We start from the raw sequence: 26,323 nt of genomic DNA, 5'->3' as shown, positions 1-26,323 counted from the left end.
TCTCTGTCTCCTCCTCTCCTTGTGGTGTCTCTCTGTCTCCTCCTCTCCTTGCTGTCTTTCTCTGTCTCCTCTCTCCTCCCTTCATCACTGTCGCTGCGTGATGACCTCAACATGTTTCGCGCCCATATGGCGCAGCGACGCAGGATCGTGACGACGATACCAGGAAGTTGCTGTTCTCTACTCCACGAGGACTCCATTTTATACCTCCTAAGATAAGCTTGCTTTTATCATCCTATGCGGCTAAGGCTGTGTGTTATTGTTTAGCCTTATCATCTGTGCTACTGAGCAGCTTTTGTCTTGTCCATATCTGCCTTCCTTTGGGAAGGTTTGGGAAGTGGGGAGGTTATTTGGGGTGTCTGTATGGGGTTTCCCCCCGTGTTGATGGGTGCTTCTGAGAAGAGGAATTACTGATCTTGTGATCCTTCCGCTTTCCCTATTTTTATGTCATGTGTTTTTGTGTCATTATTAAATTATTTTGCATCATCACTAATTTTGCTTTTTTCCTTTGTACCCCCTCCTGCGCCCCCTTTTTTGTGTTTTATGTTTCTAAGTATATATATATATATATATATATATATATAATGATAGAAGCCCAAATGCAGAAACACCATGTAGAGTAGAATGGTTTAATAGATCAGTAGGTAAATGTCCCAGTGACCCGATGTGCCGCACGCCTCCCAGAGAGAGCAAGACTTTGTCCCATTATAGTGTTGTGACACAATGTCTTCCCACTTGCTCTTTATATAGATCTGATTGCTCAAGGAGGCTCCATACGGGAAACAATGTGCTGTGGGACTTGTGTGCCAATCTGGTGCAACCTGGGGACTTCCCTACTAGCCAGATCCTGACTCAACTGCCATCCATGTGTGACACTAACATTGAGGGAAATGACCCTCCACCAACTCAGTGTGACCTTTCCACTCGCCAGCTGAGTATGACACTTCCACTTCAGAGACAGGAAATAAGAGTGGGCCAATCAAAACTGACTCGAACCCGGGGACCCACAGAAACGGGTGTTCTGCCCCACTCTATCAGGATGTCGTATAAAGTTTTGCCAACCTAGTCTACTCAACAATGCAAGTCACACGGACACAGGAGAGAGCTAAAGTCCATTGCATCCCTCCCTACTTGGGGTGACAGACAGAGGGGGTCTGTCCCCCCCCCTCCCTGCAGGGTGACACTTGCTGATGGTGTCACACCTTGTCACTTGTAGTGTTTTTGGTTATGGGGCACAGGACCGGGGGCCGCGATGTATAGCTGTACTGAGTACCTCTGTACGTGTCAGTCCGACTCTACTCCCAACTGTCCAGCCCCCTTAATGACCAGTAGGGATGCGGTGATGGGGGGGGTGTCCCCCCTCTTATTAACGTTATGGGGTCGGGGCTAATAAATTGAGGAAAGTCCGTAAGTGATCCTCCCTCTCACCTCCCTTTCCCCATCCTCTCTCTTTCCTCTCTCACCCCTCCCTATCCGCCATCCTCTCTCTCCTCCCTCCCCCTCCCTTTCCCCCACCTTCTCTCACCCTCCCTCTCCCCATCCACTCTCTCCTCCCTCACATTGATCTTCTCTCTCCCATCCCTCTCCCCCATCCTCTATCCCCTCCCCCATCCTCTCTCTCCCCTCCCTAATCCTCTCTCTCCCCTCCCTCATCCTCTCTCTCCCCTCCCTCTCCCCCATCCTCTCTCTCCCCTCTCTGTCCCCATCCACTCTCTCCTCCCTCTCCTTGATCTTCTCTCTCTCATCCTCTCCCCCATCCCCTCTCTCCCCTCTCCCATCCTCTCTCTCCCCATCCTATCTCTCCCCTCCCTGTCCCCATCCTCTCTCCTCCCTCTCCCATCCTCTCCCTCCCCTCCCTCTCTCCCATCCTCTCTCCCCTCCCTCTCCCCATCCTCTCTCTCTCCCTCTCCCCCATCCTCTCTCCTCCTATCTCTCCCATCCCTCTCCCCATCCTCTCTCCCCTCCCTCTCCCCACCCTCTCTCTCCCTCTACCCCATCCTCTCTTTCCCCTCCCTCTCCCTATCCTCTCTCTCCACTCCCCCATCCTCTTTCTCCCCTCTCCAATCCTCTATCTCTCCTCCCTCTCCCCATCCTCTCTCCCCTCCCTCTCTCCCATCGTCTCTCCCCTCCCTCTCCCCATCCTCTCTCTCCCTCTCCCCCATCCTCTCTCCCCTTCCTCTCCCCATCCTCTCTCCCCTCCATCTCCCCATCTACCCCATCCTCTCTCTCCCTCTCCCCATCCTCTCTCCCCTCCCTCTCTCCCATCGTCTCTCCCCTCCCTCTCCCCATCCTCTCTCTCCCTCTCCCCCATCCTCTCTCCCCTTCCTCTCCCCATCCTCTCTCCCCTCCATCTCCCCATCTACCCCATCCTCTCTCTCCTCCTCTCTCTCCCATCCCTCTCCCCCATCCTCTCTCTCCCCATCCTCTCTCTCCCCTCCCTCTCCTCTCTCTCCCTTCCCTCTCCACCATCCTCTCTCTCCCCATCCTCTCTCCCATCCTCTCCCCTCCCTCTCCCCCATCCTCTCCCCCACCTCCCCCTCCTCTCTCTCTTTTCCCTCCTCTCCCCTCCTCCCTCTCCCCCTCCTCTCTCTCTCATCCCTCTCCCACATCCTCTCTCCCTCCTCCCTCTCCCCCTTATCTCTCTCTCCTCCATCTCCCCCATCCTCTCTCTCCCCTCCCTCTCCCCCATCTTCTCTCCCAGCTCAAAGTGTGTTTAAAATCCCCCCCTTACCCCGCTGGTGAAACGCACGGAGACGAGAACGCCGCTGTCTGATTACAGAATGGATAGCAAGCTGTCCCGGCGTCTCCCGCCCCTGAGCGATACGGACGGGTTTTTTTTTTCGCCCTCCCAGCGACATTTGATCATAATTCTCGCTGTCTCCAGCACTTTGTAGCGTGCTTATCTTCTGCGCTAAACACCCTTTTCTAACAATGCACTTGATGAGGTCATCATGCTGTCAACAATTCCAAATAATATTTACAGTGTGAGATTAGCAAATAATTCTTAAATGTGATCATCTCCTGTGACAGGCATAGAATTGCTCAAATTACAAAAATGCTGTGATTTTTCTGCAAAATATCACAAAAATGAATGGGGTCATATAGTGTGTGTGTGTGTGTGTGTATGTATGTGTGTATGTATGCATGTGTGTATGTATATATATCTATATATATCTATCTATATATATATATATATATATATGTAGCAAATGGAAACTTAACTAAGTATATATATATATATATATATATATATATATAATATATATATATATATATATATATATATATATATATATATATATATATATATATATATATATATATTGTGTAAGGTAGTAGAATCAGAGCAGGATGTAATTTCACTCCAGAAGGACTTGGAGAGACTGGAAACTTGGACAGGTAAATGGCAGGTGAGGTGTAATATAGATAAATGTAAGGTTATGCATTTGGGATGCAAGAATAAACAGGCGACTTACAAGTTAAATGGGGATAAATTGGGGGAATCCTTGAGGGAGAAGGATTTAGGAGTGCTTGTAGACAGCAGGCTTAGCAATAGTGCCCAATGTCATGCAGTAGCTGCAAAGGCTAACAAGATCTTATCTTGCATTAAACGGGCAATGGATGGAAAGGAAGTAAACATAATTATGCCCCTTTATAAAGCATTAGTAAGACCACACCTTGAGTATGGAGTACAATTTTGGGCAACCACTCCTTAGAAAAGACATTATGGAACTAGAGAGAGTGCAGAGAAGAGCCACCAAATTCATAAAGGGGTTGGACAATCTATATTATGAGGAGAGGCTAGCTAAATTAGATTTATTTACGTTAGATAAGAGGCATCTAAGAGGGGATATGATAACTATATACAAATATATTTGGGGACAGTACAAGGAGCTTTCAAAAGAACTATTCATCCCACGGGCAGTACAAAGGACTCGGGGGCATCCCTTAAGGTTGGAGGAAAGGAGATTTCACCAGCAACAAAGGAAAGGGTTCTTTACAGTAAGGGCAGTTACAGTGTGGGATTCATTACCCATGGAGACTGTAATGGCAGATACAATAGATTTGTTCAAAAAAAGTTGGACAATTTTTTTTAAAAAGGAAAGGTATACAGGGATATACCAAATAAGTAAACATGGGAAGGACGGTGATCCAGGGAGTAATCTGATTGCCAAACTTTGGAGTCGGGAAGGAATTAATTTTTCCCCTTTTGAGATATCATTAGAGGATGTGTCACTGGGGTTTGTGTTTGCTTCCTCTGGATGAATATCCTGTAAGTACGGATATAGGATAAAGTATCTGTCATCTAAATTTAGCATAGGTTGAATCTGATGGATGCATGTCTTTTTTCCACCTCATCCACTATGTAACTATGTAACTATGTAATATATATATATATATACACATACAGTATATTTATATATATTAATATGTATACTGTGTGTGTACAGTATATATATATATATATATATATATATATATTAAAATGTTGATGTGTGTATATATATATATATATATATATATATATATAAATATATATATATATATATATGTAAATATATATATGAGAGGTTGCCTGAGCCCCTGGTGTAGTATGGGACTCTGTGATTGCCTGTGCCCCCCTGAAAGCCCCGGTAAGCTGCCTTTTGCCTGGCCGAGCCCATGCTGGGCTGGTATTATAGATTACAGTAATCGTGCGTCTCCGTGGGAGTGGGTACCTCTGGTGACACATTCTCCTGTGTGTAAACAGCCCTCATACTTAGCACCTCCTGTCACTGGGCTGGGAGTGCCACAGAACCAGTCTGGCCACAATACGAGGAGCTCTCTGCTTGGGTCACTTTGGGGGAAAAGTGTTTCTTCCGAAACAGCTGGAATAGATCGTGTCACCCGGCGGGCCGCAGACAACCAGTCACTACCTGGGGCTGACACAGGAGCAGCCGGATCAGTGCCGAGAGTAACCTGAGCTGCAGCAGGTAAGCCACCCAGCTCCCTGATCCCTGCACCACTCCGCTCCCTACACCTTGCACCTTGCAGGACGTGTCTTCACTCGTCGCCGCTCTCTGCCTCGGAGCCTCGCGGCTTTTAAACCTTGGCATCCCACACGCTTCAGCGGACCATCGATCCAGCTTCTGATCCGGGTGACCCAAATCTCAGCTTTGTCTGCCCGAAGGTGACACCCGTCACCCTGAGTCCTGCAGATCAGGTCTCCTTAATCCCGCAGGGTTTCCCATGCCCCTGCTCGAGAAGCACAACCCGTGTCCACTGAAATACGCTCGCTCCGGCTTTTCTTTGTATGTGTGTATATCTTTATTTATACAGCGCTATTAATGCACATAGCGCGTCACAGCAGTAATACGCGGGACAATCATATAAATAACAGATAATACAAATAACAGATCATGGGAAGAAGCGCTTCAGAGATCTTTCTGGTTTGTGCACTGGTTCTGATCCGATCTCTTCCACTTGTCCTGTTAATAATAATAATTAATAATAATAGCATGTTCTTGTATAGCGTTTCTAATGTTTAAGTAGCGCTTTTGCAGAGACATTTTGCAGGCACAGGTCCCTGCCCCGTGAAGCTTACAATCTGTTCTTCCTTCCCCTGCAGGACTGGGTCTGACTTTTCATTATAAATGAATTTTTTGGGGTTTTTTTTTTTACATTGCACTGAGTTTTTAGGAATGCGTGTCACCGGCGGATCATTAGATCCCTTTAGGAAAAGAGTCGCTGTGCATCGCCTAATAACCCTAATAATGTTTGGGATTGCCCCACAGTGATTTGGGATGAGTTGCTTAGCACACACACACACAAAACGCACACAAGCCCGTTCCTTGCGCCGTCTCCTGTGACGGTGAAGCCGTGAGCTCTGATCTGTCGGTAATCTCGCTGCCTGAAACGATTGCATCAATCGCCAGCAATCGTTCATTCATAAATATGTAAATATAAGAAGTGTGCGGGAAGCTGTTAAGTTGTTGTCGGTCTGTGTATTTCCTCTGAGAGCAATCACTTAACACCCAACAGAATCGCCCATCGAATGCCTCCCTGAGATCTCCCGGGTGCCTCTATCTGCCAGAAATCACCGGGTGTCTCTATCTGCCAGAAATCCCAAGGGTGCCTCTATCTGACAGAAATAACCGGGTGTCTCTATCTGCCAGAAATCCCCGGGGTGCCTCTATCTGCCAGAAATCCCCAGGGTGCCTCTATCTGCCAGAAATCCCCGGGGTGTCTCTATCTGCCAGAAATCCCCGGGGTGCCTCTATCTGCCAGATATCCCCGGGGTGCCTCTATCTGCCAGAAATCCCCGGGGTGTCTCTATCTGCCAGATATCCCCGGGGTGCCTCTATCTGCCAGATATCCCCGGGGTGCCTCTATCTGCCAGATATCACCGGGGTGTCTCCATCTGCCAGATATCCCCGGGGTGTCTCTATCTGCCAGAAATCCCCGGGTGTCTCTATCTGCCAGAAATCCCCGGGGTGTCTCTATCTGCCAGAAATCCCCGGGGTGTCTCTATCTGCCAGAAATCCCCGGGGTGCCTCTATCTGCCAGATATCCCCGGGGTGTCTCTATCTGCCAGATATCCCCGGGGTGTCTCTATCTGCCAGAAATCCCCGGGGTGTCTCTATCTGCCAGAAATCACCGGGGTGTCTCTATCTGCCAGAAATCCCCGGGGTGCCTCGATCTGCCAGAAATCACCGGGGTGCCTCTATCTGCCAGATATCCCCGGGGTGCCTCTATCTGCCAGATATCCCCGGGGTGTCTCTATCTGCCAGAAATCACCGGGGTGTCTCTATCTGCCAGAAATCCCCGGGTGTCTCTATCTGCCAGAAATCCCCGGGTGTCTCTATCTGCCAGAAATCCCCGGGGTGTCTCTATCTGCCAGAAATCACTGGGTGCCTCTATCTGCCAGAAATCCCCGGGGTGTCTCTATATGCCAGAAATCCCCAGGGTGTCTCTATCTGCCAGAAATCACCGGGGTGTCTCTATCTGCCAGAAATCCCCGGGGTGTCTCTATCTGCCAGAAATCACCGGGGTGTCTCTATCTGCCAGAAATCACCGGGGTGTCTCTATCTGCCAGAAATCACCGGGGTGTCTCTATCTGCCAGAAATCACCGGGATGCCTCTATCTGCCAGAAATCACCGGGGGGCTTCTATCTGCCAGAAATCACCGGGGTGCCTCTATCTGCCAGAAATCCCCGGGGTGCCTCTATCTGCCAGAAATCACCGGGGTGCCTCTATCTGCCAGAAATCCCCGGGGTGCCTCTATCTGCCAGAAATCACCGGGTGCCTCTATCTGCCAGAAATCATCGGGGTGCCTCTATCTGCCAGAAATCCTCGGGGTGTCTCTATCTGCCAGAAATCACCGGGGTGCCTCTATCTGCCAGAAATCACCGGGGTGTCTCTATCTGCCAGAAATCCCCGGGGTGCCTCTATCTGCCAGAAATCCCCGGGGTGCCTCTATCTGCCAGAAATCCCCGGGGTGCCTCTATCTGCCAGAAATCACCGGGGTGTCTCTATCTGCCAGAAATCACCGGGGTGTCTCTATCTGCCAGAAATCCTCGGCGTGCCTCTATCTGCCAGAAATCCCCGGGGTGTCTCTATCTGCCAGAAATCACCGGGGTGCCTCTATCTGCCAGAAATCACCGGGGTGTCTCTATCTGCCAGAAATCACCGGGGTGTCTCTATCTGCCAGAAATCCTCGGCGTGCCTCTATCTGCCAGAAATCCTCGGCGTGCCTCTATCTGCCAGAAATCACCGGGGTGTCTCTATCTGCCAGAAATCACCGGGTGCCTCTATCTGCCAGAAATCCCCGGGGTGTCTCTATCTGCCAGAAATCCTCGGGGTGTCTCTATCTGCCAGATATCCCCGGGGTGCCTCTATCTGCCAGAAATCCTCGGGGTGTCTCTATCTGCCAGATATCCCCGGGGTGCCTCTATCTGCCAGAAATCACCGGGGTGTCTCTATCTGCCAGAAATCACCGGGGTGTCTCTATCTGCCAGAAATCACCGGGGGGTCTCTATCTGCCAGAAATCCTCGGGGTGCCTCTATCTGCCAGAAATCACCGGGGTGTCTCTATCTGCCAGAAATCACCGGGGTGTCTCTATCTGCCAGAAATCACCGGGGGGTCTCTATCTGCCAGAAATCCCCAGGGTGTCTCTATCTGCCAGAAATCACCGGGGTGTCTCTATCTGCCAGAAATCCCCGGGGTGTCTCTATCTGCCAGAAATCCCCGGGGTGCCTCTATCTGCCAGAAATCCCCGGGGAGCCTCTATCTGCCAGAAATCCCCAGGGTGTCTCTATCTGCCAGAAATCCCCGGGGTGCCTCTATCTGCCAGATATCCCCGGGGTGCCTCTATCTGCCAGAAATCCCCGGGGTGTCTCTATCTGCCAGAAATCCCCGGGGTGCCTCTATCTGCCAGAAATCCCCGGGGTGCCTCTATCTGCCAGAAATCCCCGGGGTGTCTCTATCTGCCAGAAATCCCCGGGGTGCCTCTATCTGCCAGAAATCACCGGGGTGTCTCTATCTGCCAGAAATCCCCGGGGTGCCTCTATCTGCCAGAAATCACCGGGGTGTCTCTATCTGCCAGAAATCCTCGGGGTGTCTCTATCTGCCAGAAATCCCCGGGGTGTCTCTATCTGCCAGAAATCCCCGGGGTGTCTCTATCTGCCAGATATCACCGGGGTGCCTCTATCTGCCAGAAATCCCCGGGGTGTCTCTATCTGCCAGAAACCCCCGGGGTGCCTCCATCTGCCAGAAATCACCGGGGTGCCTCCATCTGCCAGAAATCCCCAGGGTGTCTCTATCTGCCAGAAATCCCCGGGGTGCCTCTATCTGCCAGAAATCCCCGGGGTGTCTCTATCTGCCAGAAATCACCGGGGTGTCTCTATCTGCCAGAAATCCCCGGGGTGCCTCTATCTGCCAGAAATCCCCGGGGTGCCTCTATCTGCCAGAAATCACCGGGGTGTCTCTATCTGCCAGAAATCCCCGGGTGTCTCTATCTGCCAGAAATCCCCGGGGTGCCTCTATCTGCCAGAAATCCCCGGGGTGCCTCTCTCTGCCAGAAATCCCCGGGGTGCCTCTATCTGCCAGAAATCCCCGGGGTGCCTCTATCTGCCAGAAATCCCCGGGGTGCCTCTATCTGCCAGAAATCCTCGGGGTGTCTCTATCTGCCAGAAATCACCGGGGTGTCTCTATCTGCCAGATATCCCCGGGGTGTCTCTATCTGCCAGAAATCCCCGGGGTGTCTCTATCTGCCAGAAATCCCCGGGGTGTCTCTATCTGCCAGAAATCACCGGGGTGTCTCTATCTGCCAGAAATCCCCGGGGTGTCTCTATCTGCCAGAAATCCCCGGGGTGTCTCTATCTGCTAGAAATCACCGGGGTGCCTCTATCTGCCAGAAATCCCCGGGGTGTCTCTATCTGCCAGAAATCCCCGGGGTGTCTCTATCTGCCAGAAATCCTCGGGGTGTCTCTATCTGCCAGAAATCACCGGGGTGCCTCTATCTGCCAGAAATCCCCGGGGTGTCTCTATCTGCCAGAAATCCTCGGGGTGTCTCTATCTGCCAGAAATCACCGGGGTGCCTCTATCTGCCAGAAATCCCCGGGGTGTCTCTATCTGCCAGAAATCCCCGGGGTGTCTCTATCTGCCAGAAATCCCCGGGGTGCCTCTATCTGCCAGAAATCCTCGGGGTGTCTCTATCTGCCAGAAATCCCCGGGGTGCCTCTATCTGCCAGAAATCCCCGGGGTGTCTCTATCTGCCAGAAATCCCCGGGGTGCCTCTATCTGCCAGAAATCCCCGGGGTGCCTCTATCTGCCAGAAATCCTCGGGGTGCCTCTATCTGCCAGAAATCCCCGGGTGTCTCTATCTGCCAGAAATCCTCGGGGTGTCTCTATCTGCCAGAAATCCTCGGGGTGCCTCTATCTGCCAGAAATCCCCGGGGTGTCTCTATCTGCCAGAAATCCCCGGGGTGCCTCTATCTGCCAGAAATCCTCGGGGTGTCTCTATCTGCCAGAAATCCCCGGGGTGCCTCTATCTGCCAGAAATCCCCGGGGTGTCTCTATCTGCCAGAAATCCCCGGGGTGCCTCTATCTGCCAGAAATCCCCGGGGTGCCTCTATCTGCCAGAAATCCCCGGGGTGTCTCTATCTGCCAGAAATCCCCGGGGTGCCTCTATCTGCCAGAAATCCCCGGGGTGCCTCTATCTGCCAGAAATCACCGGGGTGCCTCTATCTGCCAGAAATCCCCGGGGTGCCTCTATCTGCCAGAAATCCTCGGGGTGCCTCTATCTGCCAGAAATCCCCGGGGTGCCTCTATCTGCCAGAAATCCCCGGGGTGCCTCTATCTGCCAGAAATCCTCGGGGTGTCTCTATCTGCCAGATATCCCCGGGTGTCTCTATCTGCCAGAAATCCCCGGGGTGCCTCTATCTGCCAGAAATCCCCGGGGTGCCTCTATCTGCCAGAAATCCTCGGGGTGTCTCTATCTGCCAGAAATCCCCAGGGTGTCTCTATCTGCCAGAAATCCTCGGGGTGCCTCTATCTGCCAGAAATCACCGGGGTGCCTCTATCTGCCAGAAATCCCCGGGGTGTCTCTATCTGCCAGAAATCCCCGGGGTGTCTCTATCTGCCAGAAATCCCCGGGGTGTCTCTATCTGCCAGAAATCCCCGGGGTGCCTCTATCTGCCAGAAATCCCCGGGGTGCCTCTATCTGCCAGAAATCCCCGGGGTGTCTCTATCTGCCAGAAACCCCCGGGGTGCCTCCATCTGCCAGAAATCCCCGGGGTGTCTCTATCTGCCAGAAATCCTCGGGGTGTCTCTATCTGCCAGAAATCCCCGGGGTGTCTCTATCTGCCAGATATCACCGGGGTGCCTCTATCTGCCAGAAATCCCCGGGGTGTCTCTATCTGCCAGAAATCCCCGGGGAGCCTCCATCTGCCAGAAATCACCGGGGTGCCTCCATCTGCCAGAAATCCCCAGGGTGTCTCTATCTGCCAGAAATCCCCGGGGTGCCTCTATCTGCCAGAAATCCCCGGGGTGTCTCTATCTGCCAGAAATCCCCGGGGTGCCTCTATCTGCCAGAAATCCCCGGGGTGCCTCTATCTGCCAGAAATCACCGGGGTGTCTCTATCTGCCAGAAATCCCCGGGTGTCTCTATCTGCCAGAAATCCCCGGGGTGCCTCTATCTGCCAGAAATCCCCGGGGTGCCTCTATCTGCCAGAAATCCCCGGGGTGCCTCTATCTGCCAGAAATCCCCGGGGTGCCTCTATCTGCCAGAAATCCTCGGGGTGTCTCTATCTGCCAGAAATCACCGGGGTGTCTCTATCTGCCAGATATCCCCGGGGTGTCTCTATCTGCCAGAAATCCTCGGGGTGTCTCTATCTGCCAGAAATCACCGGGGTGTCTCTATCTGCCAGATATCCCCGGGGTGTCTCTATCTGCCAGAAATCCCCGGGGTGTCTCTATCTGCCAGAAATCCCCGGGGTGTCTCTATCTGCCAGAAATCACCGGGGTGTCTCTATCTGCCAGAAATCCACGGGGTGTCTCTATCTGCCAGAAATCCCCGGGGTGCCTCTATCTGCCAGAAATCCCCGGGGTGCCTCTATCTGCCAGAAATCCCCGGGGTGTCTCTATCTGCCAGAAATCCCCGGGGTGTCTCTATCTGCCAGAAATCCCCGGGGTGTCTCTATCTGCCAGAAATCCCCGGGGTGTCTCTATCTGCCAGAAATCCCCGGGGTGTCTCTATCTGCCAGAAATCCCCGGGGTGTCTCTATCTGCCAGAAATCCCCGGGGTGTCTCTATCTGCCAGAAATCCCCGGGGTGTCTCTATCTGCCAGAAATCCCCGGGGTGCCTCTATCTGCCAGAAATCCCCGGGGTGCCTCTATCTGCCAGAAATCACCGGGGTGCCTCTATCTGCCAGATATCCCCGGGGTGTCTCTATCTGCCAGAAATCCCCGGGTGTCTCTATCTGCCAGAAATCCCCGGGGAGCCTCTATCTGCCAGAAATCCCCGTGGTGCCTCTATCTGCCAGATATCCCCGGGGTGCCTCTATCTGCCAGATATCCTCGGGGTGCCTCTATCTGCCAGATATCCCCGGGGTGCCTCTATCTGCCAGAAATCACCGGGGTGCCTCTATCTGCCAGAAATCCCCGGGGTGCCTCTATCTGCCAGAAATTCCCGGGGTGTCTCTATCTGCCAGAAATCCCCGGGGTGCCTCTATCTGCCAGAAATCCCCGGGGTGTCTCTATCTGCCAGAAATCACCGGGGTGTCTCTATCTGCCAGAAATCCCCGGGGTGTCTCTATCTGCCAGATATCCCCGGGGTGTCTCTATCTGCTAGAAATCACTGGGGTGCCTCTATCTGCCAGATATCCCCGGGGTGTCTCTATCTGCCAAAAATCACTGGGGTGTCTCTATCTGCCAGAAATCCCCGGGGTGCCTCTATCTGCCAGAAATCCCCGGGGTGTCTCTATCTGCCAGAAATCCCCGGGGTGTCTCTATCTGCCAGAAATCACCGGGTACCTCTATCTGCCAGAAATCACCGGGTGCCTCTATCTGCCAGAAATCCCCGGGTGCCTCTATCTGCCAGAAATCCCCGGGGTGCCTCTATCTGCCAGAAATCACCGGGGTGCCTCTATCTGCCGGAAATCCCCGGGGTGTCTCTATCTGCCAGAAATCCCCGAGGTGCCTCTATCTGCCAGAAATCCCCGGGGTGCCTCTATCTGCCAGAGATCCCCGGGGTGCCTCTATCTGCCAGAAATCCCCGGGGTGCCTCTATCTGCCAGAGATCCCCGGGGTGTCTCTATCTGCCAGAAATCCCCGGGGTGTCTCTATCTGCCAGAAATCCCCGGGGTGTCTCTATCTGCCAGAAATCACTGGGGTGTCTCTATCTGCCAGAAATCCCCGGGGAGCCTCTATCTGCCAGAAATCCCCGGGGAGCCTCTATCTGCCAGAAATCCCCGGGGTGCCTCTATCTGCCAGAAATCACCGGGGTGCCTCTATCTGCCAGAAATCACCGGGGTGCCTCTATCTGCCAGAAATCCCCGGGGTGTCTCTATCTGCCAGAAACCACCGGGGTGTCTCTATCTGCCAGAAATCACCGGGTGTCTCTATCTGCCAGAAATCCCTGGGGTGTCTCTATCTGCCAGAAACCCCCGGGGTGCCTCTATCTGCCAGAAATCCCCGGGTGCCTCTATCTGCCAGAAATCACCGGGGTGCCTCTATCTGCCAGAAATCCCCGGGGTGTCTCTATCTGCCAGAAATCCCCGGGGTGTCTCTATCTGCCAGAAATCCCCGGGGTGCCTCTATCTGCCAGAAATCCCCGGGGTGTCTCTATCTGCAAGAAATCCCCGGGGTGTCTCTATCTGCCAGAAATCACTGGGGTGCCTCTATCTGCCAGAAATCCCCGGGGTGTCTCTATCTGCAAGAAATCCCCGGGGTGTCTCTATCTGCCAGAAATCACTGGGGTGCCTCTATCTGCCAGAAATCCCCGGGGTGCCTCTATCTGCCAGAAATCCCCGGGGTGTCTCTATCTGCCAGAAATCCCCGGGGTGCCTCTATCTGCCAGAAATCCCCGGGGTGCCTCTATCTGCCAGAAATCCCCGGGGTGTCTCTATCTGCCAGAAATCCCCGGGGTGTCTCTATCTGCCAGAAATCCCCGGGGTGTCTCTATCTGCCAGAAATCCCCGGGGTGTCTCTATCTGCCAGAAATCACTGGGGTGTCTCTATCTGCCAGAAATCCCCGGGGAGCCTCTATCTGCCAGAAATCCCCGGGGTGCCTCTATCTGCCAGAAATCACCGGGGTGCCTCTATCTGCCAGAAATCACCGGGGTGCCTCTATCTGCCAGAAATCCCCGGGGTGTCTCTATCTGCCAGAAACCACCGGGGTGTCTCTATCTGCCAGAAATCACCGGGGTGCCTCTATCTGCCAGAAATCACCGGGGTGCCTCTATCTGCCAGAAATCCCCGGGTGCCTCTATCTGCCAGAAATCCCCGGTGTTCAATGGAACATGCCAGATATATTAATTCTACGGAGAGCCGGGTTTTTTACACCTCATCTCACACGGAGCGTCATTCACCCAAAGTAACACATGGAAACGTTTTTCTCTAAGACGCCGTGAGAGAAGAATACAGAAACTTTGTAGTGTGGAACGCCTCTTACTGCGCCTTATTAACGCTCCCTCTAACTCCTCCAAGCTCTGACGCCCCCTATATCACAAGCGGACCCCCACAGGAACATTGTAGTGTGGAACGCCTCTTACTGCGCCTTATTAACGCTCCCTCTAACTCCTCCAAGCTCTGACGCCCCCTATATCACAAGCGGACCCCCACAGGAACAAAATGAACCAAACTCCACCCCATATAACACCCCCTAACATCCCGACCCCCAAACCTTAACGTGATCAGCTGTGCGGCCGGACCATACTCTACCCTGATATATACTCCATCCCACAACGAGCAGCCGCGTTACCTTTTGTTCCAACATTGCCCCTTATCCCCACTAGAGTGTAAGCTCTCCGGACCAGCGCCCTCATTCCCTCCTGCGTCTGTTTGCTCTCGCCTGTCCGTACTTGTGTGTCATTCTGTGATATACATATCGCTGTGCCCTCCATTGTACCGCGCTGCGGCGTACGTTGGTGCTTTACAGATACAGGATAATAATAACACTGGCTGGTTTGTTTTTGTGGGGGTCTCGGAGGATCGGTGTAATTCTTACCCCAGTATAACAGAACGCAGCATTCTAGCCTTTGCACGCAAGAAGAAACGTTTAGTTTGAAGATAATTACTTACATACTAAAATAGTAAGAATGGCGACGAGGTTCCAAATCGGTTAGAATATTGTCATTGACGATTGCGTATCCGTCTTAATCTTTCTATTGAATCCTGGTACCTTGATGTTAAATCCTCCTCTCTCCAGATCTTAACACGTCTCTCAGCTTCATGGTCCCCTCATATCCCGATGGTATCAATCACCCTGTGCCTCTCGCCTCCTTCTATCTCAGCCTGTCGCCTGTTGCTACATATTTATTTATTGAGATAATATTCCTTGATTCAGCTGCTACTATTTCTATTCCAAATTAGGTCCTGCAGCTTCAAACTGATGTCATATGAACTGCCCACAACTCCATACATAGAATAACCAAATATGGCATATGTTCTGGAAGATTCTCAGATCTCCTTAGTAATCCAACCTAACTGTCATAGCCTCTTCTCTCAGCTAGGACCTACAGTTGTCAATACTCACTCAGTGTCAAAAAACCATTGTACAACCTATGTGTTTATTCTGGTTGTTAGAGTAGGTTAACCTCATCGCTTTTACGCTGAGATTATACTGTGTGTGATGGTGCACGTGCGCGCGTGCACAAGGGAGCGCGATGCTGCGACCGCGTTTTGAACACGCGTCAGCCAATCACGGCGGATCAGCTTTGTGACGCCATAGCCACGCCTCACCATCGCCTGAAACAGTATGTGCAGAAATTGCTTGAGCAATGGACGAGCGTCATGCGCACGCACGCGCACTCAAGCACCCACTATAATCTCAGCCTTACTTTAAATGCATACATACATACATACATACATACATACATACATACACACACATACATACATATGTTTTTTGTCACTTTTTTTACCCACCATAACTAAACTAAGTGTGGTGAAACCTATCCCTACTTCATTTTGCAAAGCCAGCATAACTAACCTCACACTGAGGAGACCCATTAAGGTTGAAACAGTCTGTCTGTGGGTGGGTTTACTGGCTATGCATCTTAACCCAGGCTGTGCTCAAAGCTGTGACATGCAGCACGCATACGCTTACAGGGGACCATGTTATATGGTTTTGAAGCAAAAGGTGGCACTGTGTGCTCATTTGCATGTCATTTCCCAGAATCCCTTGCTGCAGTGGGAGCGCTGTGTGCTGGGTGATAATGGTGAAAGGCGGGGTTGCAGACCTGTCTAAGACATGCAAATGAGCATACAGGAATATTTCCATTTGAGATATATATATACTTATTTACTTATTATCATTCCTCAGCTGGGATGATCAGAAAGTCTTTCCTGTTTGGCCGCCATTAATTGTTGCTTAACAGTTTATTTGGAAATAATGAAAGTTTGGCACACCCTACCGAAGTCGTTTTCTCCTTCCCTCAATTACCGATTCCCAAACCCTGTCTTTATGAATTCCGGCAGCTCCGGAAAACCTACCCCACCCCCCCACCCCCCTCACCCCCCCACCCCCCCACCCCCAGGCATCACAAGGTCACACTGCTCGGAAACCAATACTAGAACCAGGAGTTTCCTGCCACACAGACAGATCCGCACCATAATTATCCCAGAGAGATGAGCCACCTGTGCTGAAGCAGGGACTGATTGAGCCACCTGTGCTGAACCTGTTGTGGGGAGTATTGAGGACTGAAGGTGTGTGTGTGTGTGTGTGTGTGTGTGTGTGTGTGTGTGTGTGTGTGTGTGTGTGTGTGTGTGTGTGTGTGTGTGTGTGTGTGTGTGTGTGTGTGTGTGTGTGTGTGTGTGTGTGTGTGTGTGTGTGTGTGTGTGTATCAGGGACCCCCGTCCAGCAAGAGAATAGAAAAATCCGCAGCCCCCTCTGGTAGGGTAAATATTTCAACAGGATTGAATGCATCAGGCGACCGGGCGTCCGAAACGTCGTTCCCTCTTTCTTGTATTGACCCCTTATGCATCAAATCCCAATTAAATATTTACCTTGCCAGAGAGTGCTGCGATGTATATATATATATTCCCAATGAGGCCTTTCTCAATGATATATATCATTTTTGGGGGTCCCTGGTATTTGTCTCGTGTCCCTGTGTGCCAGCCAACGTCTTTGGGACGTTTGCGGGTGACAGTGGTCGTTCCCGTGTGTGTGGGGGAGGGGGGGCGTGATGCAGTAAATCAGTAGCTCAGACCCCCTGACCGGCTCGGACATTCCGCCCGCTGACCTTTCTGAAAATCCTGTAGGGGATTTATAGAGCATATTTGCATTTTAATGAGCCTGCCGGACGCCCCGCTTCGTTAACACAGCTGCGGCTGCTGCTGTCGCCGGGGCATTAACCCTCTCACTGCTGCCCCGGTCTGAGGCGGGTCGGGGGGACAGCATGAGGATGGCACGTCTCTGCGTCACTGAGACCCCCCGAATCCCACACGTGAATCTCACAGGGGCGAGGGGAAATTCATTCGACCCCAATCTCATTTTATATTTAGCTGCTAAGGTACCCTACATCTGGGTCAAGGTTCCTCCCACTTCATAGGCCAGTACCCTAAATACTCGGCTCTGATTGTGATGAAGCGTACATTCTTTTTTTGTTTGCCCAGGACTGACGACCAGGTGCCCAAAGAAATGGCCAACAGAGAGGCTGAGCATGGGGAGCCCGGCGCCCATGACACGAACCCGGCGCCTTCGGAAGCCCAGGTGGCTCTCCCCGTCCCGGGTCAGGTGGCAGGATACCCCCCGGTTCCTTCCGAGGTCTTGAAGAAGGGGGGTCGGCTGCTGTCGGCGCTGCTGGCCATTAACATTGGTCTGGTGGGCAGTGTCCTGGTGAGCAGCAGTTCCTTGGAGAAGGTGATAGTGAAGGACACGGAGGTCCTGGCCTTCTTGGTTGTCCTCATGCTGCTGTCCATCCTCTGGATGATCTTCCAGCTCTACTTCTCCTGCCGAAAAAATGCCGTCCTGTACAAGGACTCACACGCTGGACCCGTGTGGCTGAGAGGTACAGAGAACCCACCCAGTGATGGGGGAGGGCAGGGGAGAGGGCACATCAACAGGTCTGTGGGGGTCAGAATAATCTATGAGAGTCAGAATGTTCCCAGAGGGTCAGAATGTTCCCAGAGGGTCAGAATGTTCTGTGAGGGTCAAAATCTTCTGTTATGGTTGTAATAATCTATGAGAGTCAATATGATCCTAAAGGACCAGAATGTTCTGTGATGATCGGAATAATCTATGAGTCAGAATGTTCTGTGAGGGTCGGAATGTTCTGTGAGGGTCGGAATGTTCTGTGAGGGTCGGAATGTTCTGTGAGGGTCGGAATGTTCTGTGAGGGTCGGAATGTTCTGTGAGGGTCGGAATGTTCTGTGAGGGTCGGAATGTTCTGTGAGGGTCGGAATGTTCTGTGAGGGTTGGAATGTTCTGTGACAGTCAGAATGTTCTGTGAGGGTCGGAAGGTTCTGTGACAGTCAGAATGTTCTGTGAGGGTCGGAAGGTTCTGTCTGACTGTCGCCTCCTCTCACAGGGGGTCTGGTGTTTTTCGGGATCTGCAGTCTGGTTCTGGACATGTTTAAGATGGGATATTACATCAGTTACATAGAATGCGAGTCTCCGATCAAACTCATTCACCCGATGGTGCAGAGCGCGTTCATCATCCTTCAGGTGAGCGTCCTCGTCCCCCGCAATGTGTGAGCTGTGTCTCCCTGTGCCCCGTCTCCTTCCAGGACCCCCTGTGCCTCTCTGTACCCCCTCCTCCCTCCTTTGGGCCCTTATGTGTTCCATGTCCCCCCATGTCACACTGTGCCTCTCTGTGCCCCCCATATAGATCTTGACCCTCCCATGGCCTCCCTGGATCCCTCCGTATACACCTCGCCCCCGCCCCACCCTGTATCCCGTGTGCCTCTCCGTATACACCTCGCTCCCGCCCCACCCCGTGTCCCTCCATATACACCTCGCCCCCGCCCCACCCCGTGTCCCATGTGCCTCTCCGTATACACCTCGCCCCCGCCCCACCCCGTGTCCCATATGCCTCTCCGTATACACCTCGCCCCCGCCCCACCCCGTGTCCCATGTGCCTCTCCGTATACACCTCGCCCCCGCCCCACCCTGTGTCCCGTGTGCCTCTCCGTATACACCTCACCCCCACCCCACCCCGCGTCCCATGTGCCTCTCCATATACACCTCGCCCCCGCCCCGTGTCCCATGTGCCTCTCCGTATACACCTCACCCCCGCCCCACCCCGTGTCCCATGTGCCTCTCCGTATACATCTCGCCCCCGCCCCCGCCCCACCCCGTGTCCCATGTGCCTCTCCGTATACACCTCGCCCCCGCCCCACCCCGTGTCCCGTGTGCCTCTCCGTATACACCTCGCCCCCGCCCCACCCCGTGTCCCTCTCCGTATACACCTCGCCCCCGCCCCACCCCATGTCCCATGTGCCTCTCCGTATACACCTCGCCCCCGCCCCGCCCTGTGTCCCATGTGCCTCTCCGTATACACCTCGCCCCCGCCCCACCCCGTGTCCCATGTGCCTCTCCGTATACACCTCGCCCCCGCCCCACCCCGTGTCCCATGTGCCTCTCCGTATACACCTCGCCCCCGCCCCACCCCGTGTCCCGTGTGCCTCTCCGTATACACCTCGCCCCCGCCCCCCGTCTGCCTCTCCGTATACACCTCGCCCCCGCCCCACCCCGTGTCCCATGTGCCTCTCCGTATACACCTTGCCCCCGCCCCACCCCGTGTCCCATGTGCCTCTCCCTATACACCTCGCCCCCGCCCCACCCCATGTCCCATGTGCCTCTCCGTATACACCTCGCCCCGCCCCACCCCGTATCCCATCTGCCTCTCCGTATACACCTCGCCCCCGCCCCACCCCGTGTCCCATGTGCCTCTCCGTATACACCTCGCCCCCGCCCCACCCCGTGTCCCATGTGCCTCTCCGTATACACCTCGCCCCACCCTGTGTCCCATATGCCTCTCCATATACACCTCGCCCCCGCCCCCCGTCTGCCTCTCCGTATACACCTCGCCCCCGCCCCACCCCGTGTCCCATGTGCCTCTCTGTATACACCTCGCCCCCACCCCGTGTCCCATGTGCCTCTCCATATACACCTCGCCCCCGCCCCACCCCGTGTCCCATGTGCCTCTCCGTATACACCTCGCCCCCGCCCCACCCCATGTCCCATGTGCCTCTCCGTATACACCTCGCCCCCGCCCCACCCCGTGTCCCATATGCCTCTCCGTATACACCTCGCCCCCGCCCCACCCCATGTCCCATGTGCCTCTCCGTATACACCTCGCCCCCGCCCCACCCTGTGTCCCGTGTGCCTCTCCGTATACACCTCACCCCCACCCCACCCCACCCCGTGTCCCATGTGCCTCTCCGTATACACCCCGCCCCCGCCCACGCCCCACCCCGTATCCCATGTGCCTCTCCGTATACACCTCGCCCCCGCCTCACCCCGTGTCCCATGTGCCTCTCCGTATACACCCCGCCCCCGCCCCACCCTGTGTCCCGTGTGCCTCTCCGTATACACCTCACCCCCACCCCACCCCGTGTCCCATGTGCCTCTCCGTATACACCCCGCCCCCGCCCACGCCCCATCCCGTATCCCATGTGCCTCTCCGTATACACCTCGCCCCCGCCCCACCCCGTGTCCCTCCATATACACCTCGCCCCCGCCCCCGCCCCACCCCGTGTCCCATGTGCCTCTCCGTATACACCTCGCCCCCGCCCACGCCCCACCCCGTATCCCATGTGCCTCTCCGTATACACCTCGCCCTCGCCTCACCCCGTGTCCCATGTGCCTCTCCGTATACACCTCGCCCCCGCCCCACCCCGTGTCCCGTGTGCCTCTCCGTATACACCTCGCCCCCGCCCCACCCCGTGTCCCATGTGCCTCTCCGTATACACCTCGCCCCCGCCCCACCCCGTGTCCCATGTGCCTCTCCGTATACACCTCGCCCCCGCCCCACCCCGTGTCCCATGTGCCTCTCCGTATACACCCCGCCCCACCCTGTGTCCCATGTGCCTCTCCATATACAACTCGCCCCCGCCCCGTGTCCCATGTGCCTCTCCATATACACCTCGCCCCCGCCCCACCCCGTGTCCCATGTGCCTCTCTGTATACACCTCGCCCCCGCCCCACCCCGTGTCCCGTGTGCCTCTCCGTATACACCTCGCCCCCGCCCCACCCCGTGTGCCTCTCCGTATACACCTCGCCCCCGCCCCGTGTCCCGTGTGCCTCTCCGTATACACCTCGCCCCACCCCGTGTCCCGTGTGCCTCTCCGTATACACCTCGCCCCACCCCGTGTCCCGTGTGCCTCTCCGTATACACCTCGCCCGTGTCCCACGTGCCTCTCCGTATACACCTCGCCCGTGTCCCGTGTGCCTCTCCGTATACACCTCGCCCGTGTCCCGTGTCCCTCTCCGTGCTGCTGTATTTTAAAGTTTGATCTCTGCTTTTTTCAGACTTATTTCCTCTGGGTTTCCTGCAGGCACTGTGTGCAGATCCACACCAACATCAGCAGGTGAGACCCTCCCCACATCACCAGATGAGACCCTCCCCACATCACCAGGTGATACTCCCCACATCACCAGGTGATAATCCCCACATCACCAGGTGATACTCCCCACATCACCAGGTGATACTCCCAACATCACCACGTGATACTCCCCACATCACCAGGTGATACTCCCCACATCACCAGGTGAGACCCTCCCCACATCACCTGGTGAGACCCTCCCCACATCACCTGGTGAGACCCTCCCCACATCACCAGGTGATACTCCTCATATCACCAGGTGATACTCCCCACATCACCAGGTGAAACCCTCCCCACATCACCATGTGATACTCCCCACATCACCAGGTGAGACCCTCCCCACATCACCAGGTGATACTCCCCACATCACCAGGTGAGACCCTCCCCACATCACCAGGTGAGACCCTCCCCACATCACCAGGTGAGACCCTCCACACATCACCAGGTGAGACCCTCCCCACATCACCAGGTGATACTCCCCACATCACCAGGTGATACTCCCCACATCACCAGGTGAGACCCTCCCCACATCACCAGGTGATACTCCCCACATCACCAGGTGAGACCCTCCCCACATCACCAGGTGATACTCCCCACATCACCAGGTGAGACCCTCCCCACATCACCAGGTGATACTCCCCACATCACCAGGTGAGACCCTCCCCACATCACCAGGTGATACCCTCCCCACATCACCAGGTGAGACCCTCCCCACATTACCAGGTGAGACCCTCCCCACATCACCAGGTGATACTCCCCACATCACCAGGTGATACTCCCCACATCACTAGGTGAGACCCTCCCCACATCACCAGGTGATACTCCCCACATCACCAGGTGAGACCCTCCCCACATCACCAGGTGATACTCCCCACATCACCAGGTGAGACCCTCCCCACATCACTAGGTGATACTCCCCACATCACCAGGTGAGACCCTCCCCACATCACCAGGTGATACTCCCCACATCCCCAGGTGATACTCCCCACATCACCAGGTGAGACCCTCCCCACATCACCAGGTGATACTCCCCACATCACCAGGTGAGACCCTCCCCACATCACTAGGTGATACTCCCCACATCACCACGTCAGACCCTCCCCACATCACCAGGTGAGACCCTCCCCACATCACCAGGTGAGACCCTCCCCACATCACCAGGTGAGACCCTCCCCACATCACCAGGTGATACTCCCCATATCACCAGGTGAGACCCTCCCCACATCACCAGGTGATACTCCCCACATCACCAGGTGAGACTCCCCACATCACCAGGTGAGACTCCCCACATCACCAGGTGAGACTCCCCACATCACCAGGTGAGACTCCCCACATCACCAGGTGAGACTCCCCACATCACCATATGATACTCCCCACATCACCAGGTGAGACTCCCCACATCACCAGGTGAGACTCCCCACATCACCAGGTGAGACTCCCCACATCACCATATGATACTCCCCACATCACCAGGTGAGACTCCCCACATCACCAGGTGAGACTCCCCACATCACCAGGTGAGACTCCCCACATCACCATGTGATACTCCCCACATCACCATGTGATACTCCCCACATCACCATGTGATACTCCCTGACATCACCAAGTGAGACCTCTCCACATTAGCAGATGAGACCCCCCTAATACCAAGGCATCTACATCTCTCCTCCCCAGGTATGGACTCATGCTGGTGCTCATCACTAACCTCAGTATCTGGATGGCTGCAGTGACCGATGAGTCGGTCCATCAGGCCCGGGACCTGGAGGATGACCAGAAGGATCTGCAGAGCATCGCACCCTTCACCTCAGATCACAGAGGTACCCAGAGTCAGGGGAGGGAGGGTCTATGTCGTAATGAGGGGCACAGTGCGAGAGGGGACATAGACAAAGTGGTCTCCAGCAATCACTGACGTGTACCTCTCTTTGCAGACTCAGGGGATACACACGTGGATACACACGGGCCTTCTTGCCAGTGCAGTAACCATCTGTGCCACATCTTCCAGACGGGGTATTACTACCTATACCCCTTCAACATTGAGTACAGCCTGTTTGCCTCCGCCATGGCCTACATCATGTGGAAGAACGTGGGACGTGAGATGGATGACCACGTGCCTCGGCAACAACGTCTCGGCCCCTGCTTCTGCCTGCGGAGCATCTTTGTGGGGCTACTGCTGGGGGCAGGGATCCTGCTTTCCGGGGTCGTGGTCCTCGTCACCTACAAGGTCCAGGTCAACACTCCGGACAAGAAGTACCAGGCCCATGTCATGTTCTACATCTTCAACATCGTGGCTCTCTGCCTCATGTCCGTGGGCTCCCTCACCAGCTCCATCATCTACAGGTTCGACAAGAGGGATATGGACGGCCACAAGAACCCCACCCGGACCCTGGATGTGGCCCTGCTATTGGGCGCCGCCCTGGGCCACTACTGCATCTCCTATTATTCCATCGTAGCCATGTTGGCCACCTCTCCCGGGGAGCTGCTCAATGCCCTGAACCTGGTGTACTCACTACTCATGATCGTGCAGCTCACACTGCAGAACACCTTCATCATTGAGGGGCTACACCGGGAGCCCTTCCAGGATAGTCCCCCGGAGCCCGAGAAGGGACTCGTCTTCACCAACGAGGCGGTGGCCCCTTCTCTGCCTAATGGGAGCTCCCCAGAATCTCCTGGGCCTGGTCCTGACCTCACGCTGGATCAGACGCCGGAGGCCGCAGATCTCCCCTGGAACTTGAAGCGGAGACTGGTGCAGGAAATCTCTCTCTTCTTGCTCCTGTGTAACATCATCGTAAGTATTGGGGTCCCCACCCGCCTACTACACACTGAGGGTGCAGTACCCACACTCCCAGGGCTCTAAAATCACTTGCACACTGCGCTAGGGTACAAGGCTCAACTGCCCCACAGAGCTTACAATCTATTGTTCATAAATGTTTGCTTGCTGACCCCTTCCAAGTCCCAACCAACACTGCAGATTTGGGGGTAACTACTCCCAGAAAATATTGGGATCATTTACTGAACAGAAGAACACTCTGGGAGTTGTCTGATAGTCCCCAAGAGGAGCCAACCCAGTGTGTAGTCAACGTCCCCAATGACTCCCTTCCCCCAGATGCCCCTCCCCTAGCGACCCCCTCTGACCCATGTCGCCCACTCCTTTCTCCGTAGCTCTGGCTCATGCCTGCGTTTGGTGCTCGGCCGCAGCTGAAGAACAACCTGGAGCTGAGGTTCTACGGAATGACCGTATGGACCATTATCACCAACATCTGCCTGCCCTTCGGAATCTTCTACCGCATGCACGCGGCCGCCAGCCTGCTGGAGGTGTTCCGGATGTCCTAGGGTGTCCACCACAGATAGGAAGGGAGCAATCGGGACAGAAAGGACAGGGGGAGAGGTGAAGGGATGGAGAAGGAAGAACGAGGGACAATACGGGGGATAGAGGTGATAGATCGAAGAGGAGAAAGAGGAGAAAAATGAGAGAGGGGGTGGGAGAAAGCTTGAGAGGAAAAGGGAGTTGGACTATTGCCGAGGGAGAAGAGAGAAGTGAGACATGACAGAGAGGAAGACAGCATGAGGAGAGGGAGTACACAAAAACTCAGGGACACGTCTTCCTGGATTCGTGGACACTTTGAGCTCATTATGCTCCCCCATCTCCCAACTGGGAAGTCAACACAAGACATTATTTTATTTATACTTATTTATAGAAGTATGCATCTGCTCCCCTACCCACCGCCCTGTGCTCCCTACCCACCACCCTGAGCCCCCTTCCGCCTGCCCTATGCCCCTTACCCTATATCCGTGGATGAGAACATGTGTAGTGGCCAAGTTGTGGAGACACTATGAAGCGCTCACCCACACAGCAGCTTCTTATCGGACATTTGAACCTGACCATTGCCAGAGAAACCTGCAGCACAGGAGCTGACGCTCCATTGTGGGAGCAACATTAAGGATGTGAAGATTTTAACGGCTCTGTCCATGCGTGTGTCCATGTGTGCATGCGTGTATCCATGTGTGCATGCGTGTGTTCATGTGTGTATACTAGTGTGTGCCTCTGTGTTAGTGCATGAACATGTTATTAATTGGTATGTGTGTGTATGTACATATGTTTGCGTGTATATTTATGGGTATATGTGGATACAATTTTGTGGGGGTATACATGTATATATATATATCAACGGAAAAATATATATATATTAATATCAACATCATCATCGTCATCATCTTCAGCTCTTAACGATCCCCTGCTGAGTGAAGGACTCCCTGATGTCCTTCCATATTTGGGGGTTGAAGCCTTACCTGCCATGCCGGTCATATTTTCATGTTGCCAAGTACCTTACCCACTTTACCCGGGAATATTGTTCCACCTTTCATAGTATGGTTATATATATATCAGAAACCCTGCACACACTAAACAGAATATAAAATAAAGGTAAAGGGAGGGTGTATACCGTCCAAAAGATATTTAAAAAGGAAAACAGGACAGGCACTCCTGTACTCAAAAAAGTGACATTTAATTTTTTTAGTATAGGAGTGCCTGTCCTGTTTTACACACACACACACACACACACACACACACACACACACACACACACACACACACACACACACACACACACACACACACACACACACACACACACACACACACGAAAGTAGGGTGAATTGTAATCTATGAATTACTAATAATCTGATGACATATAAGACAAAAAAAAACATATGTAAATATAAAAACAGATGTAAACGTGCTAGATAACCAAATGACACATTAACGTCCATAATAATAGTTCATCCAAAACTGTAATTAAAGGATATATATTAAGCCACATCCACAAAAGATCTGTTTAGAAAAAATGAAGAGAGAAGCGCGTATCACACAGCATAATTCTGTGCAGACATTTATTCAAAAATAAAAGCTGTAAAATAGCCTTCTCACACCTGTACCTGTCGCGAGGATGGGCGCATTTACAGATAATCTATCTCAGAGAGGTGATACTCACCTGGAACCTCTCACTTGCCACAGGGGATCATCACTTGGGATTCCAGCAGCCAGGATGAAACGATAAAATCCTTCAGCAGAATCCCCCG

At 53.7% G+C, this 26,323-nt stretch overlaps 1 protein-coding gene across 1 annotated transcript; it reads left to right on the top strand.

Annotated features, from left to right (window-relative positions):
* The first annotated feature begins 4,769 nt into the window (after nucleotides 1–4,769).
* Nucleotides 4,770–25,202, top strand: LOC142472517 (proton channel OTOP2-like). Its single transcript, XM_075579567.1, has 7 exons — nucleotides 4,770–4,970; nucleotides 17,315–17,709; nucleotides 18,229–18,365; nucleotides 21,174–21,232; nucleotides 22,922–23,064; nucleotides 23,176–24,032; nucleotides 24,407–25,202. The coding sequence occupies exons 2-7, from the start codon at nucleotides 17,340–17,342 to the stop codon at nucleotides 24,575–24,577; spliced, it is 1,737 nt and encodes a 578-aa protein (XP_075435682.1). The 5' UTR covers nucleotides 4,770–4,970; nucleotides 17,315–17,339; the 3' UTR covers nucleotides 24,578–25,202.
* The last annotated feature ends 1,121 nt before the right edge of the window (nucleotides 25,203–26,323 follow it).

The sequence above is a fragment of the Ascaphus truei genome, chromosome 22, assembly GCF_040206685.1.
Source record: "Ascaphus truei isolate aAscTru1 chromosome 22, aAscTru1.hap1, whole genome shotgun sequence".
NCBI lineage: Eukaryota > Metazoa > Chordata > Amphibia > Anura > Ascaphidae > Ascaphus > Ascaphus truei.
Note: the sequence above shows the minus strand (reverse complement) of the source record. Positions and strands in the feature narration are given on the sequence as shown.

Excerpts from the sequence above, each read along its gene's own strand:
- LOC142472517 (XM_075579567.1), top strand. The coding sequence starts at position 17,340 with ATGGCCAACAGAGAGGCTGAGCATGGGGAGCCCGGCGCCCATGACACG. Across the intron at positions 17,710-18,228 it reads TGGACCCGTGTGGCTGAGAG|GGGGTCTGGTGTTTTTCGGG; the intron begins GTACAGAGAACC and ends CTCCTCTCACAG. Across the intron at positions 21,233-22,921 it reads ATCCACACCAACATCAGCAG|GTATGGACTCATGCTGGTGC; the intron begins GTGAGACCCTCC and ends TCTCCTCCCCAG.